Genomic DNA, 21,977 nt, shown 5'->3' on the forward strand with positions numbered 1-21,977 from the left:
CAATCACACAAAACTCCGATTTCACCTCATTGCAGATTGGCACAAAATACCCCTTCTGTGAGCAAACACAAAACCACAAACAAAAAGGTTAAATCCTGAGCATTACTGCAAACAAAATAAATGCATCTTTTGTGCTGACCCCAGACCAGAAAAGCTCCAGAGTGTCCTCCGATGGTAAGGTTTGCAATAACAAGGGAGACAGTAAATGCAACCTCTAATTGTTACAAAATGTTTCACTTCACTTTAATTATTCCCAACCCCCCCCCATCCCCCCACCCAAGTCACCTTTTTTGTCATTCACACCGGGGCAATGAACACTTGCTTATGTGCATATGTGTCCCACATTGCCCTAATTTATCTGTGAATTTGTACTATTTCTTTTTAAATGGAATATGTTTCAACTGCATAAAAGAAGACACAATTATTTCAAGACTATGAATAGGACATTCTGGTTTACATCATTCAGTGACAGTGACATACAGCCAAGTATGGTGACCCATACTCAGAATTGGTGCTCTGCATTTAACCCATCCAAAGTGCACACACACAGCAGTGAACACACACACCATGAACACACACCCGGAGCAGTGGGCAGCCATTTATGCTACGGCGCCCGGGGAGCAGCTGGGGGTTCGGTGCCTTGCTCAAGGGAACCTCTGTCTTGGTATTGCCGGCCCGAGACTTGAACCCACAACCTTAGGGTTAGGTGTCAAACTCTCTAACCACTAGGCCATGACTTCCCCTTCATCGTTCAAAACAGGGAAACATCAGACAGGATTGTGTATGTCCTGTGGTGAAGTAGAAACAATTGAGCATGTACTGCTACACTGAGTGGTATTTAAGGGAAGAGAGGAGTCGGTTAAGAAGTAGAGAACTCTAGGTTTAATCCAAGGTTTAACCAGTTTTAGTATACCAGATCTATTAAACTGTGATATAGGGCAGTCCAAAATACAAAGATACATTCTTAGTTCTCTTCGAATAACAGGTTTGGAAGAGATTTCTTTCTTTCTTTTTCTTTCTTAATTCCCAACAAAATTAAAGACAAATCAAACACAACTCATTTGGGTTTTCAACCAGCATTAAACAGTACCAGAAGAAGAAGGCTCAATAAAGTGAAAGTGAAAGCACTCACACCGGATGAATAGACGCCATCTCGCAGGATTCAAAACCAGGAAATTCCTTCACGTTACGGTAAGTTCTTTATAACGTTTCATAGCTGTAATATCAATATAATTTACATACAATTATTAATTTGCAAAATCATTTAATTTGGTCATAAACAGACATACAGGTCCTTCTCAAAAAATTTGCATATTGTGAAAAAGTTCATTATTTTCCATAATGTAATGATAAAAATTAAACTTTCATATATTTTAAATTCATTGCACACCAACTGAAATATTTCAGGTCTTTTATTGTTTTAATACTGATGATTTTGGCATACAGCTCATGAAAACCCAAAATTCCTATCTCAAAAAATTAGCATATTTCATCCGACCAATAAAGAAAAGTGTTTTTAATACAAAAAAATTCAACCTTCAAATAATTATGTTCAGTTATGCACTCAATACTTGGTCGGGAATCCTTTTGCAGAAATGACTGCTTCAATGCGGCGTGGCATGGAGGCAATCAGCCTGTGGCACTGCTGAGGTGTTATGGAGGCCCAGGATGCTTGGATAGCGGCCTTAAGCTCATCCAGAGTGTTGGGTCTTGCGTCTCTCAACTTTCTCTTCACAATATCCCACAGATTCTCTATGGGGTTCAGGTCAGGAGAGTTGGCAGGCCAATTGAGCACAGTAATACCATGGTCAGTAAACCATTTACCAGTGGTTTTGGCACTGTGAGCAGGTGCCAGGTCGTGCTGAAAAACGAAATCTTCATCTCCATAAAGCTTTTCAGCAGATGGAAGCATGAAGTGCTCCAAAATCTCCTGATAGCTAGCTGCATTGACCCTGCCCTTGAGAAAACACAGTGGACCAACACCAGCAGCTGACATGGCACCCCAGACCATCACTGACTGTGGGTACTTGACACTGGACTTCAGTCATTTTGGCATTTCCCTTCTCCCCAGTCTTCCTCCAGACTCTGGCACCTTGATTTCCGAATGACATGCAAAATTTGCTTTCATCCGAAAAAAGTACTTTGGACCACTGAGCAACAGTCCAGTGCTGCTTCTCTGTAGCCCAGGTCAGGCGCTTCTGCCGCTGTTTCTGGTTCAAAAGCACACGCCTGTGCACGGTGGCTCTGGATGTTTCTACTCCAGACTCAGTCCACTGCTTCCGCAGGTCCCCCAAGGTCTGGAATCGGTCCTTCTCCACAGTCTTCCTCAGGGTCCGGTCACCTCTTCTCGTTGTGCAGCGTTTTTTGCCACACTTTTTCCTTCCCACAGACTTCCCACTGAGGTGCCTTGATACAGCACTCTGGGAACAGCCAATTCATTCAGAAATTTCTTTCTGTGTCTTACCCTCTCGCTTGAGGGTGTCAATGATGGCCTTCTGGACAGCAGTCAGGTCGGCAGTCTTACCCATGATTGCGGTTTTGAGTAATGAACCAGGCTGGGAGTTTTTAAAAGCCTCAGGAATCATTGCAGGTGTTTAGAGTTAATTAGTTGATTCAGATGATTAGGTTAATAGCTCGTTTAGAGAACCTTTTCATGATATGCTAATTTTTTGAGAGATTTTGGGTTTTCATGAGCTGTATGCCAAAATCATCAGTATTAAAACAATAAAAGACCTGAAATATTTCAGTTGGTGTGCAATGAATCTAAAATATATGAAAGTTAAATTTTTATCATTACATTGTGGAAAATAATGAACTTTTTCACAATATGCTAATTTTTTGAGAAGGACCTGTATATAAGGTACATTCAGGGGCGATTATAACGTACGGGCTGAATTCCAGGGGCCTACACTGGGGAGGGCCTGCTGCACGAAAATTATGTTTTTCGAATAATAATTTGTAGCCTATATATGGGAGTTTACAGCAGTTACAACAGCACTCTATTAACAACCACATACTAATAGTTAGATACTCATTGTTAGGACTCGCAATGGCACTTTAGGCGACGCCCTGCTGTGTGACTAGAACTGTACCGTTATCGGTGTTCTGTCGATTTGTGCTACCCTGTCAGATTTAGCTACCTCCTATTAAAACAGTGGGTAGTGCAATTCGACAACGAAAATGTCTACACCTACCACAACTCTAAACCCACCCTTACAGTAATGCAAATACAGTAATTATGTGTTATATTCACAGTTGTAGCTAGAAGGGATACAGCTACAGGAAACCAGCAATATTTTTTTTTTCTACCTATAAGATTGTGTTTTATTAAAGTTTACACCTACCCCAACCCTAAACCTACATTTACAGTAATGCAGATACATTAAATATTGTTGTTCAGCATTAGGAAAAAAGAAAGGACACAATATTGATGTGCGCATTCGCAGTAAACACTGATAGAGAACTCTAACAGCTAGGAGCCAAGAGATAATTTTGATCTACTAATGATTAATAATGATTACTTTGTGTAATTTATGGTGTTTAGATCATGTTTACTCACATTTCGACCAGGAAATTTTTGATGGCATTTTCTTTTCATATTGTCTTTGTATAATGCCTCTAATAATGTTTATGTAATGGCTATAATTCTGCTGCTCCACAAGCGCCACCTTCTGGTAAAGAGTGAATTTGCATATTCAATTATATTCACATTTTTCGCAGAACAGTGTTGTAAATGTTAATTGGCATCAAAGGGGGTCACGATTATTATTATTTTTTTTTTTTTATTTATTTTTTTTTAATCTGGTGTAGGGGTGCCGTAATGCTGCAGCCCAGGGGCCTCTGCTTATCTTAAACTGCCCCTGGGTACATGTGAAGTGTTAATTTTTTTTTTCCATTACTCTCATGATTTTTCATGATGCAAACTCTTACTCATAAAATGGCTAAAAATGGTAAATGTATAGTATGTACTGTAGTTATTTTACTTTAAATTATTATTATTATTATTTATTTATTTATTTATTTTTTCCTAAAATGGAGTAGCATCATCAGGACAGAAAAACAACATACAATTTAATACAGCAGTTCTTACTTTGGTAAAATTTTCAGTGTCTATGTAAACTTTTGACCACAACTGTGACTTGTGCATGCATGATAATGTTACAGTTTTTAAATTTATTTAAATTCAAATGAATTTACTAATATACATGAACTAATATAAATAATATTAGTAAATGTATATTTATTAAACTTATTTGTATTTATATTAGCTGATTTACTAATTTGTAAGTTATTTGTTGTTAACACTGGTTATTATCACTACTTTACAAAAGAATGTGTCAAACAAATAAATGAATTTTTTAGCTCTTTAGCTGTGTGAAGAGACTGCTGCATTATATGTGACCTAGTAGAATTATTAGATTATTATAGAGTTCTGAACTTTAGTGTATCCTAATTCAGTGTATAATGCATGTTCTCTGACTCCACATGCAGGCCTGAAATCAAGTCTCGTCTAGTAGGAAAAACAGAAACGCCTGTAAAATGAGTGTGTATGAGGAGAAAGAGCAGCAGGTTTCTGTTGACACTCAGAGAGCAGCATCTCCAGGATTCAGCTGTGTGTCTATGAAGAGTAACAACTCCATGCATCTGCCCCCTGTTCTAAGTGATGTTGACGCTCAGAGATCAGTATCTGCAGGATTCAGCTGTGTGTCCGTGAAGAGCAATAGATCCATCGGTCTGCCCCCTGGTCTCAGTGATGTTGACGCTCAGAGAGAAGCATCTCCAGGATTCAGCTGTGTGTCTATGAAGAGTAACAACTCCATGTTTCAGCCCCCTGGTCTCAGTGATGTTGACGCTCAGAGATCAGCATCTGCAGGATTCAGCTGTGTGTCTATGAAGAGCAACATCTCCATTGGTCTGCCCCCTGATCTCAGTGATGGATCTGCTGTGACCTCTGACCCTGTGTGAGTATGATGCAGTTTCTTAACTATCTGCTGTAGAAAATGGATATGAATTCATTAAAACTGGAGAATCACTCACTGAGGTCTTTTATTTTGAAACGTAGACATTAGTAAATCACGGTATAAAGAAAAGGATGAAGACAATCTTGTAAAAATATTCAGTGCTGCTCATCCACAAAAGCTCTAAAATTGTCTGTAATAAATGCCAATTAAACAAACTAACAGTCAGCCTAAAGTAAAAAACGGTCAGTTTGACTTAAGGAAAAACAACAATGTAGTGTACAAATATTTGAAAAATGCTGCAATACTAATGTGTTATTCTTAAAAACCTACATCAGGGGTTTTCTTACTTTTCAGGAAAGTATGAGCTTTGAGCAACTTAAAACATCCAAATGATTTTTTTTTTTTTGTTCCGCACTGAATAAATGGAATTCTCTGTAAACCCATTCACATCCACAAAAAATACAAATTACAGTAATAACAAAAATTAATTAAATTAGCCAGATTAATTTTTCTTTACAACTATATGTTATACACAATATAGTTTTGACAAATGTTAATTTAATTCGACAGATTATATATTTCTGTCTTTTTTTCCCTCAGTATCATCAGCAGAAATAGAAAGAGAGCAGCATCTCCAGTATCTAGCTGTGTGTCTATGAAGAGTAACAAACCCATTGGTCTGCCCCCTGATCTCAGTGATGGACCTGCTGTGACCTCTGACTCTGTGTGAGTATCATGTGTAACATTCTTTGTCCCCAAACTTTAGTAATGACGCAGTGCCCTTTGAGCCTGTCTGAGTATAATACTGTACGGTGGTACAAAAAATAAATAAAAAAATAAATAAAATGAAATTTAAATAAATAAATAAATATTAATTTGTGCATTTAAAGTTTTAATTTTTTTTTAGTCAGGAATAATCATCAACAAATGTTATTAAAAAAGCACATCAGAGAAATAAAAAAAATCATGTAAAAAGTAGGGCTGTCGTGATAACCGCAATATCGCAATACCATGCTATTGACGAGCAAACCGCAGAGGAATGCAAGAACCGCAGCAACTGTTTATGCCCTTCTCGTTTTACACTTCATCCATGTGGACTGAATGTTAAATAAGTTAGTAATGATAACATAATGTGTACCATGCTGATTTGTACAGAGGCTCCATAGATTTGCACTTAGAAAAGCCTTAACATACAGTGAATGAGAGAGAGATTGACTAAGCGAGCGTGCGATTACTTGCGTCTGTCCTCCAGGCCGGGTCATATATATTTGTGAGAATAGGTTGTCATGTCCAAGGAAAGCGAAATCTCTGTTTTAGTATCGAATAAGTGCTGGTCAGCTGAGCCTTCTAAAGTGGCGCTCAAAGTTAAAATGATTTCAACAGTGTGTTTGAATAAATCAGATTTTTTGAACGTAGTTGAATGACAGTCCCTTTCCACCACCTTGTGGTGCAACAATCTAACTGCACTGACTGACAGCCCGCCTAGAAGGTGCGTAGGTCTCTTGTCCATTCAGATTAGAAGATCAGATTAGAACTAACTGTTATACAAATAGGCTAACAATAGGCATAACGATCTTATGTTCTGTTATGTGGACCGTTATTTTGTCATTCTCTTCTGTTTACTTCACTTCCTGTTTCAACATTGTTTGGTTTCGATTTCATTGTTTTCTGAATATGACCTCATTAGTTACGTATATCATAACACATACACACACAATACTGCGATATTGAGCCACACAAAATTACCGCAAGGGAGATTCCCTCACCACGACAGCCCTAGTAAAAAGTAAACTTGAAATATTTGTGTTTTGTTTCTGTGCCTTCTTTGCTCCCAGCTAATCCTCTCTCATTCAAGCAGTATTTCACATGCATACTGGCTCAGGTTATATTTCATTTGTAATTGATTGAAGTATGTATTTTACTAAAGCAATATTGTGCATAAAACATCTGTTTTCTCTTTAAAACTATACTGTATGTTATACACATTCTAATTATGACAAATGCTGATTTAATTTAAATGTTAATTTAATTAAAGAAGATAGATAAACTACAGAGGACCAGTCTGGAATATTTCTGTCTTTTTCTTAGCATCAGCAGAAAAAGAAAGAGAGCAGCATCTCCAGTATCTAGCCGTGTGTCTGTGAAGAGTAACAACTCCATTGGTCTGCCTCCTGATCTCAGTGATGGAGCTGCTGTGACCTCTTACTCTGTGTGAGTATCATGTGTAACATTTTTTTTTCCCCCAAATTGTATTATATATTTTGAAATAAAATAATTTAATATTAGATGAATTTAAGTTTTTTTCTCTATTTTGTATTTTATTTGTTTTTGTCTGCTTAATATCTTTTCAGTGGCTGGAGAGCTGACCAGATCAGATATGTGTCCTATCAGACATTAACATCCTCCTACAGTCATAAACAACACAGACACAAAGACAATCAAAAAAACATCAAGACCAAAACTCACCAAACATTACATTATAAAAGCCAGAGAGTCAAAGACCAGCACAAAACCAGCATGAAGAACAGGTATGAGAGCTTATTTGAGGGAATCAACCTACAAGAGAATCAAACCCTCCTGAACAGGATTTACACACAGCTGTACATCATAGAGGGAGAGAGTGAAGGAGTGAATGAAGAACATGAGGTCCTACAGATGGAGAAAAGTTACAGGACACACCAAGACACTCCAATTAACTGCAATGACATCTTTAATCCTTCGCCTGAACCAGGATATGAGGAGAAGAGAAGACAGAAAAATGACACAATAAAGACTGTTCTTACTAAAGGCATCGCTGGAACTGGAAAAACCGTCTCTGTGCAGAAGTTCATTCTAGACTGGGCCGAGGGAAGAGCCAATCAGGATGTAGATTTCATGTTTGTGCTTCCATTTAGAGAGCTGAACTTGATTAAAGATCATCATTACAGTCTTCACAGACTTCTGCTTGACTTTCATCCTGAACTTCAGTATCTGGACTCAAAGATTTATGATAAATGTAAAGTTGTGTTCATCTTTGATGGTCTGGATGAAAACAGAATTTCACTGATGTTTTCAGACTGTCAGAAAGTTTCTTATGTGACTGAGGTTTCATCAGTTAGTCTGTTGATGTCAAACCTCATGAAAGGAGATCTGCTTCCCTCAGCTCTCATCTGGATCACCACCAGACCAGCAGCAGCCAATCAGATCCCCTCCAAATACATCAACCGTGTGACAGAAATTCAGGGATTCAATGACCCTCAGAAGGAGGAATATTTCAGGAAGAGAATCAGTGAGGAGCATCAAGCCAGCAGAATCATCTCACACATCAGAAGAGCAAGAAGTCTCCACATCATGTGCCACATACCCGTCTTCTGCTGGATCTCAGCCAGTGTGCTTCAAAACATCCTGAAACAAGATCTCAGTGCAGAAATCCCTCAAACTCTGACTGAAATGTACATCTACTTCCTGCTCATTCAAACAAATATGAGGAACCAGAAGTATGAAGAGAGAGAGATGCAGAGAAACCCTTGCGGTCCAACAGAGAAGTGATTGTGAAACTGGCTGAACTGGCTTTCAATCAGCTGATGAAGGGCAATGTGATGTTCTATGAGGAGGACCTGAGAGAGAGCGGCATAGACGTCACTGACGCCTCGGTGTATTCTGGGATTTGCACTGAGATCTTTAGGGAGGAATCTGTGATTTATCACAGGAAGGTTTACAGCTTTGTACATCTGAGCTTCCAGGAGTTTTTTGGAGCACTGTATGTGTTTTACTGTTATTTACACAAGAACAGTGAAGTTCTGAAAATGTTCCTGACAGGAAAGTCCAGAACTCAGTGTGAGGATATTCCTCTGGATGCGTTTCTGAAGGGAGTAATGAATAAAGCCTTGGAGAGTAAAACTGGACACCTGGATCTTTTCCTTCGGTTTCTTCATGGCGTCTCACTGGAGTCCAATCAGAGACTCTTACAGGATGTGCTGATACACACAGAGAACAACCCAGAGAGCATCAAGAAAATAATCCAAAACCTTAAACGAGGTCAAAAAGACAATGTTAGTCCTGACAGATGGATAAATATGTCACACTGCTTGATTGAGATGAAGAATAATTCTGTTGTTGAAGAAATGCAGGCCAAAAAAAAATCAGACACAAAAAAAAAAAGAACTTTCTCTTGCACAATGCTCAACTTTGGCAAACATGATCCTGATGTCAGAGGAGGTGCTGGATGAGTTTGATCTTAAAGAATACACAACCAAATCAAAAGATGGGAGACGGAGACTGTTACCTGCTGTGAGGAACTGCAGAAAAGCTCTGTGAGTGTAAAAATATGAACATACAGTATACTGTACATATAGGTACATTTGACAGATATTGATATTGGTGAATAATAACGTGGGTTTTTGTTCACATCATAAAATATAAATTTATTTATTTATTTATTAACATATCTTTATTGCGAGGATTAACCCCTTGAGATGAAGCATCTCGTTTTCGAGGGGGTCCTCCAATACATCAAAGCAAAATGAACCAAAACAGCAGAGCAAATATCACGGTCAAAAACAGCACAACAAAATACAACAACACACACATTCCAGCTCACAATGCTCAACCCCACTCCACCCAGCACGAACCCCACAAGTGACATGACAAAAAAAAAAAAAAACACATGACTAGCATTGCACAAGATCAAGGACTAAGAGGAACACAAACAAGAACATTGATGATGATAATAACAATAATAATAATAATAAATAAATAAAAATGAGGACATAAAAATGAGAAATAATAAACACATGACCAATAAATTCCAAGTCCAAGGTCAAAAAAACAAAACTAGAAAACAAAGACAAAAATGTTCCGAAGATGTTCCCAGAGGGCCCTTCGAAACTCTGTAAGTGAAGTTGAAGAACGGATAGAAAATGGAAGTTTATTCCAATCATATGGAGCCTTAAAACAAAATGCATATTTCCCTACCTGTCTTTTAACTCTAGGAACAACAAAAACAATCTGATCATTGTGTCGCAGGCTGTATAGTTAATTATAGAGCACTAAGTGTTGCTTGAGATAAACTGGATAATTCAAGTAATAACTTTTAAAAATAAATTGTAACCAGTGATACTGTCTCCTGGCAGAAGGGGCAAACCAGGACAAATGTCTGTACAACACACAACGGTGTGTCCTAAAGGGACAGCGGAGAACAAAGCGGCAAAGACTGTTGTAGACCACAGCAATGGAATGCAAACAAGAAGCAGTAGTATTCTGATAAATAATATCGGCATAGTCCAAAATAGGCATGAGCAGCTGTAAGACTATTCTTTTCCTGACCAGAGAATTAAAACAGTTAACAGATTGATAAAGTATTTTAAGACGAGAGTTGAGTTTGTTTGTCATTGCTTGTACATGAGTTTTAAAAGATAAATCAGTTTCCAGCCAAACACCAAGATATTTAAAGGTCTCAGTTGACTCTAAAGGAGAGGATTAAGGTTGTTTTCACCTATATCCAAGGCTTTCCTATGGAACAATAAAGAGTAGGACTTTGATTTATTAAGGAGAAGTTTATTAGCCAATAGCCACTGCTGTACAGAATTGAAGTCGTGCTGTAAAGAGAGGTTTATCCCGGAGATGGTAGGTTTACTACAGTAAATAACTGTATCATCAGCATAAAGATTAATATTACAATCTGTACAGCATAAGGGCATATCATTAACAAAGATAGAAAATAATAAAGGTCCAAGAGAAGAACCTTGAGGGATGCCTTTCACTATACCTGTATAATCAGACTGACAACCCCTGTAAGACACACCCTGACGACGATGATGAAAATAACAATTAAACCAGAGTAAAGATGATCTCGAGAGGGCAATAGCATGCAATTTATCCAATAGAAGATAGTGATCAACTAAATCGAACGCTTTGGAGAGATCTAAGAAAATAGCACCGGTACACAGATTGTCATCAAAACTAGAAAGTATATCATTAGAGAATTTTACGAGAGCAGTGGTAGTGGAGAAGTATTTTCTGAAACCTGATTGGCATTGAGTAAGTAAATTATTAACAGATAGATAATCAGATAATTGATTAAACATTATTTTCTCAAAGACTTTAACCACACTATTAATTATTGATATTGGCCTATAATTGTTCAGAATTTTTAAGTCTCCACCTTTGTGCAAAGGAATGACTTTAGTACATTTCCACGCGAGGGGCACTTCACAGGTACTAAAGACATGTTAAAAAGCACAGCCAGTAGTGGTGCTAGTACATGCGAGGCAAGTTTAATAAACTTACCCTCAAGGCCTTCAGGGCCAGGACCACTGCTATTGGAAAGCTTATTAATAGCCTGTTGAACATCCGTTGATCTGACCTGCCTAAATTTGAATGAGGTACCGCAGGGTTGGCTGTTAACACACTGGTCTGCATGAAAAACAGGAGGTTGAACAAGCGGTATTTGGGAAAAAACAAACTAAAGGCATTTGAAATCACAGCTGGATCATTAGTTATTTCATTATTAATTATCATATTATTTGAAGTATTATTGGACTTACCAACTAGGGTGTTAACTCTCCTATAGAATTGCTTTGGGTCATTTGACAGGCTATCTCGATAATAATTGGCTTTAGCATTTCTTGTTTGTACATACATTTCGTAATCGTTTGTATTTCTCCCAGTCATCAGGCAGTTGTGTGTGTTTATGTTTAACCCAGGCCCTATCCCTCTTTTTAAAAAGATTAATAAGATCACCATTAACCCAAGGCAAATGATGGCCTTTAACCTTAATGGATTTCCATGGAGCATGTCTGTCAATAACTAGCCCAACTTCAGTATAAAAAAAATCCCATGCAGCTTCAACATCAGGAATTAAATAAAGCCTGTCCCAATTTATCCTTCGAAGGTCATTAACAAATAGATTATTATTAAATAATTTAGTTTCCCGTATCTTGATATATTTAGGAGGAAGATGAGGAGTTGCAATTTTCCAGATACAATGGATAATGGAATGATCGCTAAAGCAATCAGAGAGAACTCCAGAAGTCATTATTCTGTTTGGATGAGAAACAAGAATCCAGTCAATGAGAGATTTAGAGTTAGAGCCGACTCTAGTGGGCTCAGTGATGATTTGAGTCAAATTAGCACCATTAACCATATTACGTTCTGTAAATGTAGAAGAATCATTCCAATTTAAATTAAAATCCCCCAATAGAATAATTTTTCTTGAGTCTCCCAGAGATGATACCGTAGCTAAAATGTTCTTAACAGATTCTAGTTTAGGAGTAAATTACTGCATTTTAAACATAACTTAATACAAAATTAAAAAAAAAAATTTTACACCATAAACAAAACTAAACAATAAAAAAAAAATGTTGTTAATGTCAATAATTAAATTAAATAATGCTTTTAGGAAAAAATTATATTACAAACTAGGGTTACTATATATATATATATATATATATAGTTTTTTTTGGCATAACATTATTTATGCAGTTAAAGGCCCAATATAAAGCTGATATGCTTTGTCAGTAAAACAAGGAACCAGTTTGCTGACAAAAAAATGCAGAGATGCTTATTTTTGTTCTACCTACCTGCTTTATAAGGACCAGACTATTGTCATTTTTTAAACAATGCTTATTGGTTTCATTTTTACAGTTTAAAGTAGCCACAGTATGCTCCAGTTTTTTGAATTAATATTCTTAAATTGAACAATAAGATTGTCCAGTAGCCAGACATGTTTCAATCCTTCCCCTCTAGCAACTTGTCACTCATGAAACGTTCGCATCAATCAGTAACGATTCAGGCTTCATCTACATTAATCCGGATATATTTGAAAACGCTCTCCATCCACATGAGCGTTTTCAAGTGTTTTCCAAAAGTTTCTCATCCACACTGAAATTTCTGAAAACATTAAATTCGCCTTACTGTGCATGTGTAAAACCTCCTTAAAGCTCACTGAGATGATACAGAAGGAACAGACATATTAAGTTTTCATGCAGTTCTTCTGGCAGGATCATTTAATTCACACAAACATATCATCAATCACAAACGCATCCATCCCCATCTCATTCACCACTACATCAACTGTCAAAAACGCAACTGCCCTCATGTTTTGCTGCAGGACAGCAATTGTGAGTAAGTTTTCTGTCATCTTTGCAGGACTGTAATATGAAGAGTGTGCAAAGTAACATATCTTTAGCAATAGTGTGAAAGGGAATAGCACATAACAGGCACAATACCATTATAAACACAAACATCTGTTGGTACAATATGCGTCACATGACTCAACATGCATCATCGTTTTCAAAAGCCTCCGTTTTCAGTCCACACTACGACGGCATTTTCAAACATATTCGCTTTGGAGAGCGTTTTCAAAAAGCTCAGTTTTCCTTGACAAAAACACAGTCTCAGTGTGGACAGAATGGCAAAATGGAGAGAAAAAGATGTGTTTTCAAACCAAAACGTATTAGTGTGGACAAGGCCTCAATGATCTGATCAATTCTGAAGGAAAAAACAAGTCCCCACTTTCATTATTCAAGAAGCTGTTTCACTCAGGTGTGTCACAGTAGGGAAGACAATCACAACTTCTGGTTCACACATACACAACAAAATCAAACAGTCTTGCCATCTCTTATGCTGACATGCTGAATATCCATGAACTACTCAGTCAGTATTTGTTTTAAAAAAAATATCCTGTCTTGATTTGCCATATACTGTAAATAGAGACACCCGGACTACACAACTCCATAGAGAGCCAAAACAAGGGAACATTTGCACTGTTTGATAATATTATTTGCAAAATCATATAATCATATTATATGTATCGACACATAAGGTCGGCTACACAAGGAAATCGTACAGTCTTCCCATCTCATGGATACACAGCTCACCAGCATGTCCTCCCTGTTTCCAGATTGACAAGCTGTAATCTCACTGATCAACACTGTGAAATTGTGGCTTCAGCTCTACAATCATCAAACTCCCTGAGAGAGCTGGACCTGAGTCACAATCACCTGCAGCATTTAGGAGTGGAGCTGCTCTGTGCTGGACTGAAGAGTCCAAACTGTCAACTCAACATACTGAGGTTTGGCTTTCACATTGATTCATATGTCTGTCTGCGTGTGTGTGTGTGTGTGTGTGTGTGTGTGTGTGCTGTACTCACTCACAAAATAAGTTATTATATTCAGTGTTGGGCAAGTTACTCTGAAAATGTAATCAAATTACTGATTCCTGCTTACTCCTTTTAAAAGTAATCGTGTTACTGTTCTGATTACTTTATTACAAAAGTAATTAGTAGTTAGTTACATTACTAGTTACTTTACATTTTTCTCCAATAAATTTATGAAATCTCAGCATACACGCACCCGATAAATATTTGTTGTTAAAGCCAGAGGCATCATGCCCATTCAAAGTGAGGGGGCAAGTGCCTCCTCAGATTTCTGAGCCAAGTGAATTTTAAATACAGCTTCCAAAAGACAATTTTTTTTTTTTTAAATTTTTTATATTTGATACAATCACACTGGTATGATTAGATCGTTCAGTAGCACAAGATCAGCTGCTAAATTCAAATCCGCATTCGCACTTTGGCTGGCGCTGAGCTAGAGACAGACGAGTTTGTACAGCGCTGCATTATAACCAATCACGCACGATTCTGTTGAGCTTATGAATGCAATGGCCAATTTGAGACGTTCAGATGAGTCATCACTGAAACTCAGTGTTTTGTTCACTTGCTCGCTGACTGTACAGATGTGTGTAAGATATTCATTTCACAGTGTAAACAGTTATTATTTATTTTTATGTATACTATATTATTTTGTGCAATTACTTGCTAGTCAGTTGAGTTTGTGGCAAAACCTTTTGCGGTGTTTACATGTTGTTTATACCTCCATAAAATTTATTAAAATAGAGGTTTAATTTCATAGAGTACAATTTGATTTCAAAATGCACCTACATTTTTTTGCATTTTGTGTTTTTCATTTGAATAAAAGACAAATTTTCCCTATATATTTCATCATTGAGGATTTCTTTTAAAAAAAAGTTTAAAAATCTCGTCTCCTCTCGTTCTCATGAACCCAGTCTCGTGTCTCGTCTCCTGGGATAAGTGTCTCGTCACACCCCTAGTAGCCAGACCAAGAGATTGTGGCAGTGAAAAACTTCGGGCCACCGTATCTTTGGTTTACTTTCGTTTTCACTTGGAATGACTGGGCGGAGTTTTCAATTAAAGGCGGAAGGATGGAGGATATAAAGGAGATGTGACGTACCTGAGAGAAGGGCGTCATCAGAAAGTTTGTGTGCAAGGTTTACAGGGGCATTGTTAGGAGTTCATGGATTCCAGTGAGGAGTAAAAATACGGCCGCTTGGAGTATCTTTCCCTGTGAGTGATGTTTGAGCGGCGTGGAGTTTGACTAAACTTAAGCGTGATGCTCCCAGACCGTCTGTATTGGTGGAATATTCCAACAAAAAGCTGGCCGTTCATCCTCCTGTCCTGGTGTCTGACGACAACCTGCTGTTTCAGCTTCCTTCACGTTTGCAAACTGGGTCAGTAGCCTACTTGTACGCCACCCCATTTCACACATTACTTCACACATACCCCCTCACATTAAAGTCCTATTCTGTATGATTTTTATTTTCATGATTATGCAAATGTTATTTTTGCTCTTTAAGACTGTTGGTTGATATTGTTCAGATTTAAGAAACAATAACAAGTTTTATTTAATGTTTCTTTCTTTCTTTCTTTCTCTCTCTCTCATCTCTCATCTTTTTCTATGGTCAATTTATGAATGAACTTGGACGTGAAACTGCCACTATGGAAAATAATAGAATGACGCGGTTTTCTGCACGTACATCTCAACTTCACGTGTCAAGTGAAAAGTTGTGAGCTTTGTTTTTTATGACCTTTTTTGTCATGTTTTTTTTTCTCATGGACATTATGGAATAAATTTCCCTTGTGAATTATTCCTTGGACTGTTTTTCATTATTATTATTATTATTGTAACAGGTGGGTTTTTTTTGCTATCCTGGGTTAACTTAAAAATTTTTTGACAGGATTTATCTTGTCTGGCGCCCGAAAATTTTCTTTAAAAGCGTTTATTTGAGCTAGGGCGGCCACCACCGTTACAGAGTGGCGCCCGAACAGGGACTTGAAAACTTAAAGACCTGAACATTTATTGTGAATTGTTTTGTTGGGGAATTATTGAAACCTTATGGTAAAATTGTTTAGGGTTATTTTTTTTTTATTTTTTTTTATTTTTTTACCATAAAAGAAAACTGTTTTTGGAAATTCTGTGCTTTTGATTACGGGAGTGTTATTAATTGGGAAAAGTTTTTTTTTGTGTGTGTGTGTGACACTTTCTTTTGAATTTTGAAAGTGGATGTGATTTATTGAACCCTTGAACAGAAATGTTTTAATTAACAAGGATGTTTTGTCTATGGTAAAAGTTGTGAAGTTTTGTGGAACTTGTATAAACTGTGTCTGTGGACATTAATTGGTTCAGTAGAGTTAACTACTTGTTGTCTTTTTATCTAGCCGTTTCTGAAAATTGCTGTTTTGTGAATAGTGTGGTGCTTGGAATTACTGACAAACACAATTATTGATTTACATATACATTTACTGATATTCTGCCCAACATTTCTTTCACCCACACAAGCACAACACATATGGCGACTTCCCCTCTTTCCCCATCCACATGTATAGAAATGGAGTCACCTCCAGACATCTCCACTCCTTTATGGCCACCAGCAGTGCGACCTCTGATGCCACCAGTAGCTCCACCTGTGAATCAAACCCCTATTCCATTCAGCCCCATGCATCCTGTGTCACGTATGCTAATGGATTCTCCTGTTCTGGCTGGCAGCACACCCATGCAAACAGTCACCTGGGCACCCCCAGTGGATAACATGCAACTATGTACATCATCCGAAGGAGGATCTCTCTCAAGTGCTCAGCATGACCTACCCAACGTTCTACCAACTCCTGGAAAAGAAATCCAAAAGTTTACTTCTCAGGTACAAGGGAACTGGGAAAATTTATTTGACTTGATGAAAAGACAAGAAAAAACCATGAATGATTTTACCCAAGAAATGAAAGCCACTTCTACTCAAAACAAAAATCAACTCTCTGAACTCGTTGTAAAAGTGGAGGATAACAAGAGTCAAGTCTTCACTCTGCTGACCACTACCAAACAACAAGAGGAATCTGAAACAGACAAGTTGATTAAAGCTATGAAGCAAATGATTACAGCTGAACTCCAAAAGGTGGAATCTACCTTGGTGTCAGAAATGCGATTCATGGTAGACCAACTCCAGTCAGAAGTCCAGCAGGATATCAAAGCTGTGCAACTCACATTTCAAACAAGCCATGATCGCATTACTATAGAACTTCAGCAATTTGTCACCCAAAATAACCAGTTATCCAAATGTGTAAAGGAGTTGAGAAAAGAGATGGAGAAAGGATTTCAGGATCTAAAAAATCAAATTGACGAACAACAAAAATTGGCACCACAAATTTCCAGCTCCATTATTTCAACTACGCCATCTGTGTCTACTCCTGTCACGGTGTCTGTTCTGTGTCTCCCTGGGTGGCCACTAGAGGTCTCACTTCCCCTTATCGTCACCCCACTTTAGAACTGCATTTCCCATAGTCTTGTCTGTTTCATCACTGCTCATTGCACTCAGCTGTCCGTGGTTACTAATCATTGCACTCAGCCAATTCCCCGTTAGCATTGTCATTTCTCTGTGTATAAATACCCCGGTTGTTCTGTCATTGTCACGGAGTCCTTGTTGAATGTCACCCTGGTTTGTCGTGGTTCTCGGATGTTGTGTATGTTTCTTGTTTCTGGACTGCTTACCTGGATTGTGACCTTTGCCTGGCTGACCATGAGATTTGGATTATCCTAATAAAACATACTGCAATTGGATCTACCTGTTTGTGTGCGTGTCGTGACAGAAGGACTCCGTCATGCCTAGATCCAGCGGTGTGGGATTTCGAATCGGTTCCCCAGCCACCATGGAGGAACGGAGGGGGAGATTCCGGAACTTAACCACCCTTCGTCAAAGGGGGAGTGAGGTGGGTGGCCTGGCGCAATTGTTTTTGGACCATGGCGGTCGGGATGGGTTATAACGATGCAGCACTGAAGGACTTTTTTTAACAACTGTCTGGATGACCCTTTACCTCAATGGGAGATGAAGGGGCTGGAGATCCTAGACTTTTGGGGGTTTACCCATTACCTGTGCCATCGTGCTCAATGGGATACTTCGACCACACCTGTGTCTCCAGAGAAGAGGGCCGCCAGCCCAGCGCCACAGCACAAGATGGCCGCCAACCCAGCGCCACAGCACAAGATGGCCGCCAGCCCGGCGCCACAGCACAAGATGGCCGCCAGTTCAGCACCACAGCACAAGATGGCCGCCAGCCCAGCGCCACAGCACAAGATGGCCGCCAGCCCAGCACCACAGCACGAGATGACCACCAGCCCAGCACCACTGCACAGGAGGGTCGAATCTACACCTGTGTTGGCAGACAAGATGGTTGACTCAACGCCTGAGTCTTCCGTCAAGGAGCCACCGGCACGTCATCATAGAGGCCGCAGGAGGAGGAGACAGGCGTCAGCCGTTCCTCAAAGCCCGGAGGACGTTCCCGAGCAGGCCGCTGCCGTCCAGGAGGACGTTCCCGAGCAGGCCGCTGCCGTCCAGGAGGACGTTCCCGAGCAGGCCGCTGCCGTCCAGGAGGACGTTCCCGAGCAGGCCGCGGTCGTCCAGGTGGAGGTGTCCAAGATGCCCGAGGCGGTTCCCGATGCAATGCCCGAGGCCGAGAAGGTGGCCGAGACAGAAGCGGTTCCCGATGCTATGCACGAGACCGAGGCTGTTCCGGAGGTCGAGGCGGTGCCCGATGTTGTTCCCGATGCCGAGGCGGTGCCCGATGCTATGTCCGATGCCGAGGCGGTGCCCGATGCCGAGGCGGTGCCCGATGCCGAGGCGGTGCCCGATGCGGTGGCCGAGGCGGTCCCCGATGCCGAGGCGGTGCCCGAGGTGGTTCCCGATGCAATGTCCGATGCCGAGGCGGTCCCCGATGCCGAGGCGGTGCCCGAGGCGGTCCCCGATGCCGAGGCGGTGCCCGAGGCGGTCCCCGATGCCGAGGCGGTGCCCGATGCAATGCCGAGGCGGTGCCCGATGCCGAGGCGGTTCCCGATGCGGTGCCCGATGCCGAGGGGGTGCCCGATGCGGTGGCCGAGGCGGTGCCCGATGCCGAGGCGGTGCCCGATGCGGTGGCCGATGCCGAGGCGGTGCCCGATGCGGTGCCCGATGCCGAGGCGGTGCCCGATGCGGTGGCCGAGGCGGTGCCCGATGCCGATGCGGTGGCCGAGGCGGTGCCCGATGCCGAGGCGGTCCCCGATGCTATGTCCGATGCCGAGGCGGTGCCCGATGCCGAGGCGGTGCCCGTTGCCGAGGCGGTGCCCGAGGCGGTGCCCGATGCCGAGGCGGTGCCCGAGGCGGTGCCCGTTGCCGAGGCGGTGCCCGATGCCGAGGCGGTACCCGATGCCGAGGCGGTGCCCGATGCGGTGCCAGAGACGGTGCCAGAGACGGTTCCCGATGTAATGCCCGAGACCGAGGCTGTTCCGGAGGTCGAGGCGGTGCCCGATGTTGTTCCCGATGCCGAGGCGGTGCCCGATGTTGTTTCCGATACCGAGGCTGTGCCCGATGCCGAGGCTGTGCCCGATGCTGTTCCGGAGGCCGAGGCGGTGCCCGATGCGCAGGCCGAGGTCGTTCCCGAGGCGGTGTCCTTGTCCAAGGCCGTTCCCGAGGCAGTTCCCGAGGCGGTGCCCGATGCCGAGACCATTCCCGAGGCGGTGCCCGATGCCGAGGTCGTTCCCGAGGCGGTGTCCTTGTCCGATGCCGTTCCTGAGGCCATTCCCGAGGCGGTGCCCGAGGCCGAGGTCGTTCCCGAGGCGGTGTCCTTGTCCGATGCCATTCCCGAGGCGGTGCCCGATGCCGAGGTCGTTCCCGAGGCGGGGTCCTTGTCCAACGCCGTTCCTGAGGCCATTCCTGAGGCCGTTCCTGAGACCGTTCCCGAGGCGGTGTCCTTGTCCGATGCCGTTCCTGAGGCCATTCCCGAGGCGGTGCCCGATGCCGAGGTCGTTCCCGAGGCGGGGTCCTTGTCCAATGCCGTTCCTGAGGCCATTCCTGAGGCCGTTCCTGAGACCGTTCCCGAGGCGGTGCCCGATGCCGAGGTCGTTCCCGAGGCGGTGTCCTTGTCCGATGTCGAGCCCGAGGCTGTTCCCGAGGCGGAGCCCGAGGTCGTGCCCGAGGCCGTTCCCGAGGCGGTGTCCTTGTCCAATGCCGTTCCTGAGGCCGTTCCTGAGACCGTTCCCGAGGCGGTGCCCGATGCCGAGGCCGTTCCCGAGGCGGGGGGGTCCTTGTCCAATGCCGTTCCTGAGGCCATTCCTGAGGCCGTTCCTGAGACCGTTCCCGAGGCGGTGCCCGATGCCGAGGTCGTTCCCGAGGCGGTGTCCTTGTCCGATGCCGTTCCTGAGGCCATTCCCGAGGCGGTGCCCGATGCTGTTCCGGAGGCCGATGCGGGGCCCGAGATGGTTCCGGAGGCGATACCCGTGTCCAAGGCCGTTCCCGAGGCGGTGCCCTTGTCTGAGGCCGTTCCCGATGCCGTTCCCAATGCCGTGACCTGGCCATCGCCACAGCCTGCTCCTTACTGGCTCCCCGATTGGCAGGTTCCGTTCGGGCCACTCAAATGGCGAATTCCTCCCTGGCCGTCTGCACAACGAGAATGGACTGATCCACCGTGGCCACCTGAACTGCCTGGCCCCTCGTGGTCCCCTGAACTTTCGGGTCCACCGTGGCCACCTGAACTGCCTGGTCCCCTCGTGGTCCCCTGAACTTTCGGGTCCACCATGGCCCCCTGATCTGACCGAGCCACCTGGGCTACCAGGGAAGCCATCACTGCCGGTCCCAGTTCCCCTACACGGGCCTGGCCCGCCATACCTCCCCCTGTTCTGCCTCCACCAGTCCACCTCCCTCCTGGTCTCTTTGTTTTGTGTTTATTGTGTTCTGAGGAGCATCTGGAAGCTGCTCCTTAGAGGGGGGGTAGTGTCACGGTGTCTGTTCTGTGTCTCCCTGGGTGGCCACTAGAGGTCTCACTTCCCCTTATCGTCACCCCACTTTAGAACTGCATTTCCCATAGTCTTGTCTGTTTCATCACTGCTCATTGCACTCAGCTGTCCGTGGTTACTAATCATTGCACTCAGCCAATTCCCCGTTAGCATTGTCATTTCTCTGTGTATAAATACCCCGGTTGTTCTGTCATTGTCACGGAGTCCTTGTTGAATGTCACCCTGGTTTGTTGCCTTTCTCGGATGTTGTGTATGTTTCTTGTTTCTGGACTGCTTACCTGGATTGTGACCTTTGCCTGGCTGACCATGAGATTTGGATTATCCTAATAAAACATACTGCAATTGGATCTACCTGTTTGTGTGCGTGTCGTGACAACTCCAGCAATTCCTTCAACTTCTTCAACCCCTCTTCCCACACCTATCGTAAAAAGTGATCATATTAAATTAACTTTTCCCACTTTTGGTAGACCATCAGATGATGCAGACCCCCTACTGTACTTAACCAAATGTCAGGATTTCTTGGCCCTTCATCCCCTAACTGATGCGGATATACTGGCCACATTCTGTTCCGTCCTACATGGAACTGCTCATGACTGGTGGGAGGTCAGACTTTCCAGCATATCCACATGACGTGAGTTTGAGGGTGCTTTCCTTTCTGCGTTCTTGCCTGAAGATTATGACGATGAACTGGCTGAACGGGTCAGAACAAAAATGTCAAAGTTAGAAAGAATCTATTAGAGACTTTGCATTCTCCTACAGAGGCCCTTTGTAAAAGGTGGAAGGCAGATCTAACTGAAGGAGAAACTGTAAAAATGATACTTAAGAACATTAAGCCTTACCTTGCCAGCCAACTGCGTAGTTGGGTGAGTACTGTAGAGGAACTAGTCAAGTTAGGACATCAACTAGAAAAAGATTATGAGCAACAGCT

At 42.2% G+C, this 21,977-nt stretch overlaps 1 protein-coding gene across 1 annotated transcript; it reads left to right on the forward strand.

Annotated features, from left to right (window-relative positions):
* The first annotated feature begins 1,121 nt into the window (after positions 1 to 1,121).
* LOC109094509 (protein NLRC3-like) lies at positions 1,122 to 14,474 on the forward strand. Its single transcript, XM_042730809.1, is given in 8 exon segments — positions 1,122 to 1,191; positions 4,492 to 4,961; positions 5,562 to 5,687; positions 7,050 to 7,172; positions 7,313 to 8,444; positions 8,447 to 9,091; positions 9,093 to 9,253; positions 13,843 to 14,474. Coding segments are annotated over 7 exon segments (2,943 nt in total). The 5' UTR covers positions 1,122 to 1,191; positions 4,492 to 4,539; the 3' UTR covers positions 14,177 to 14,474.
* Positions 14,475 to 21,977: the final 7,503 nt, after the last annotated feature.

Source organism: Cyprinus carpio, chromosome A3 (genome assembly GCF_018340385.1).
Source record: "Cyprinus carpio isolate SPL01 chromosome A3, ASM1834038v1, whole genome shotgun sequence".
NCBI classification, from domain to species: Eukaryota; Metazoa; Chordata; class Actinopteri; order Cypriniformes; family Cyprinidae; genus Cyprinus; species Cyprinus carpio.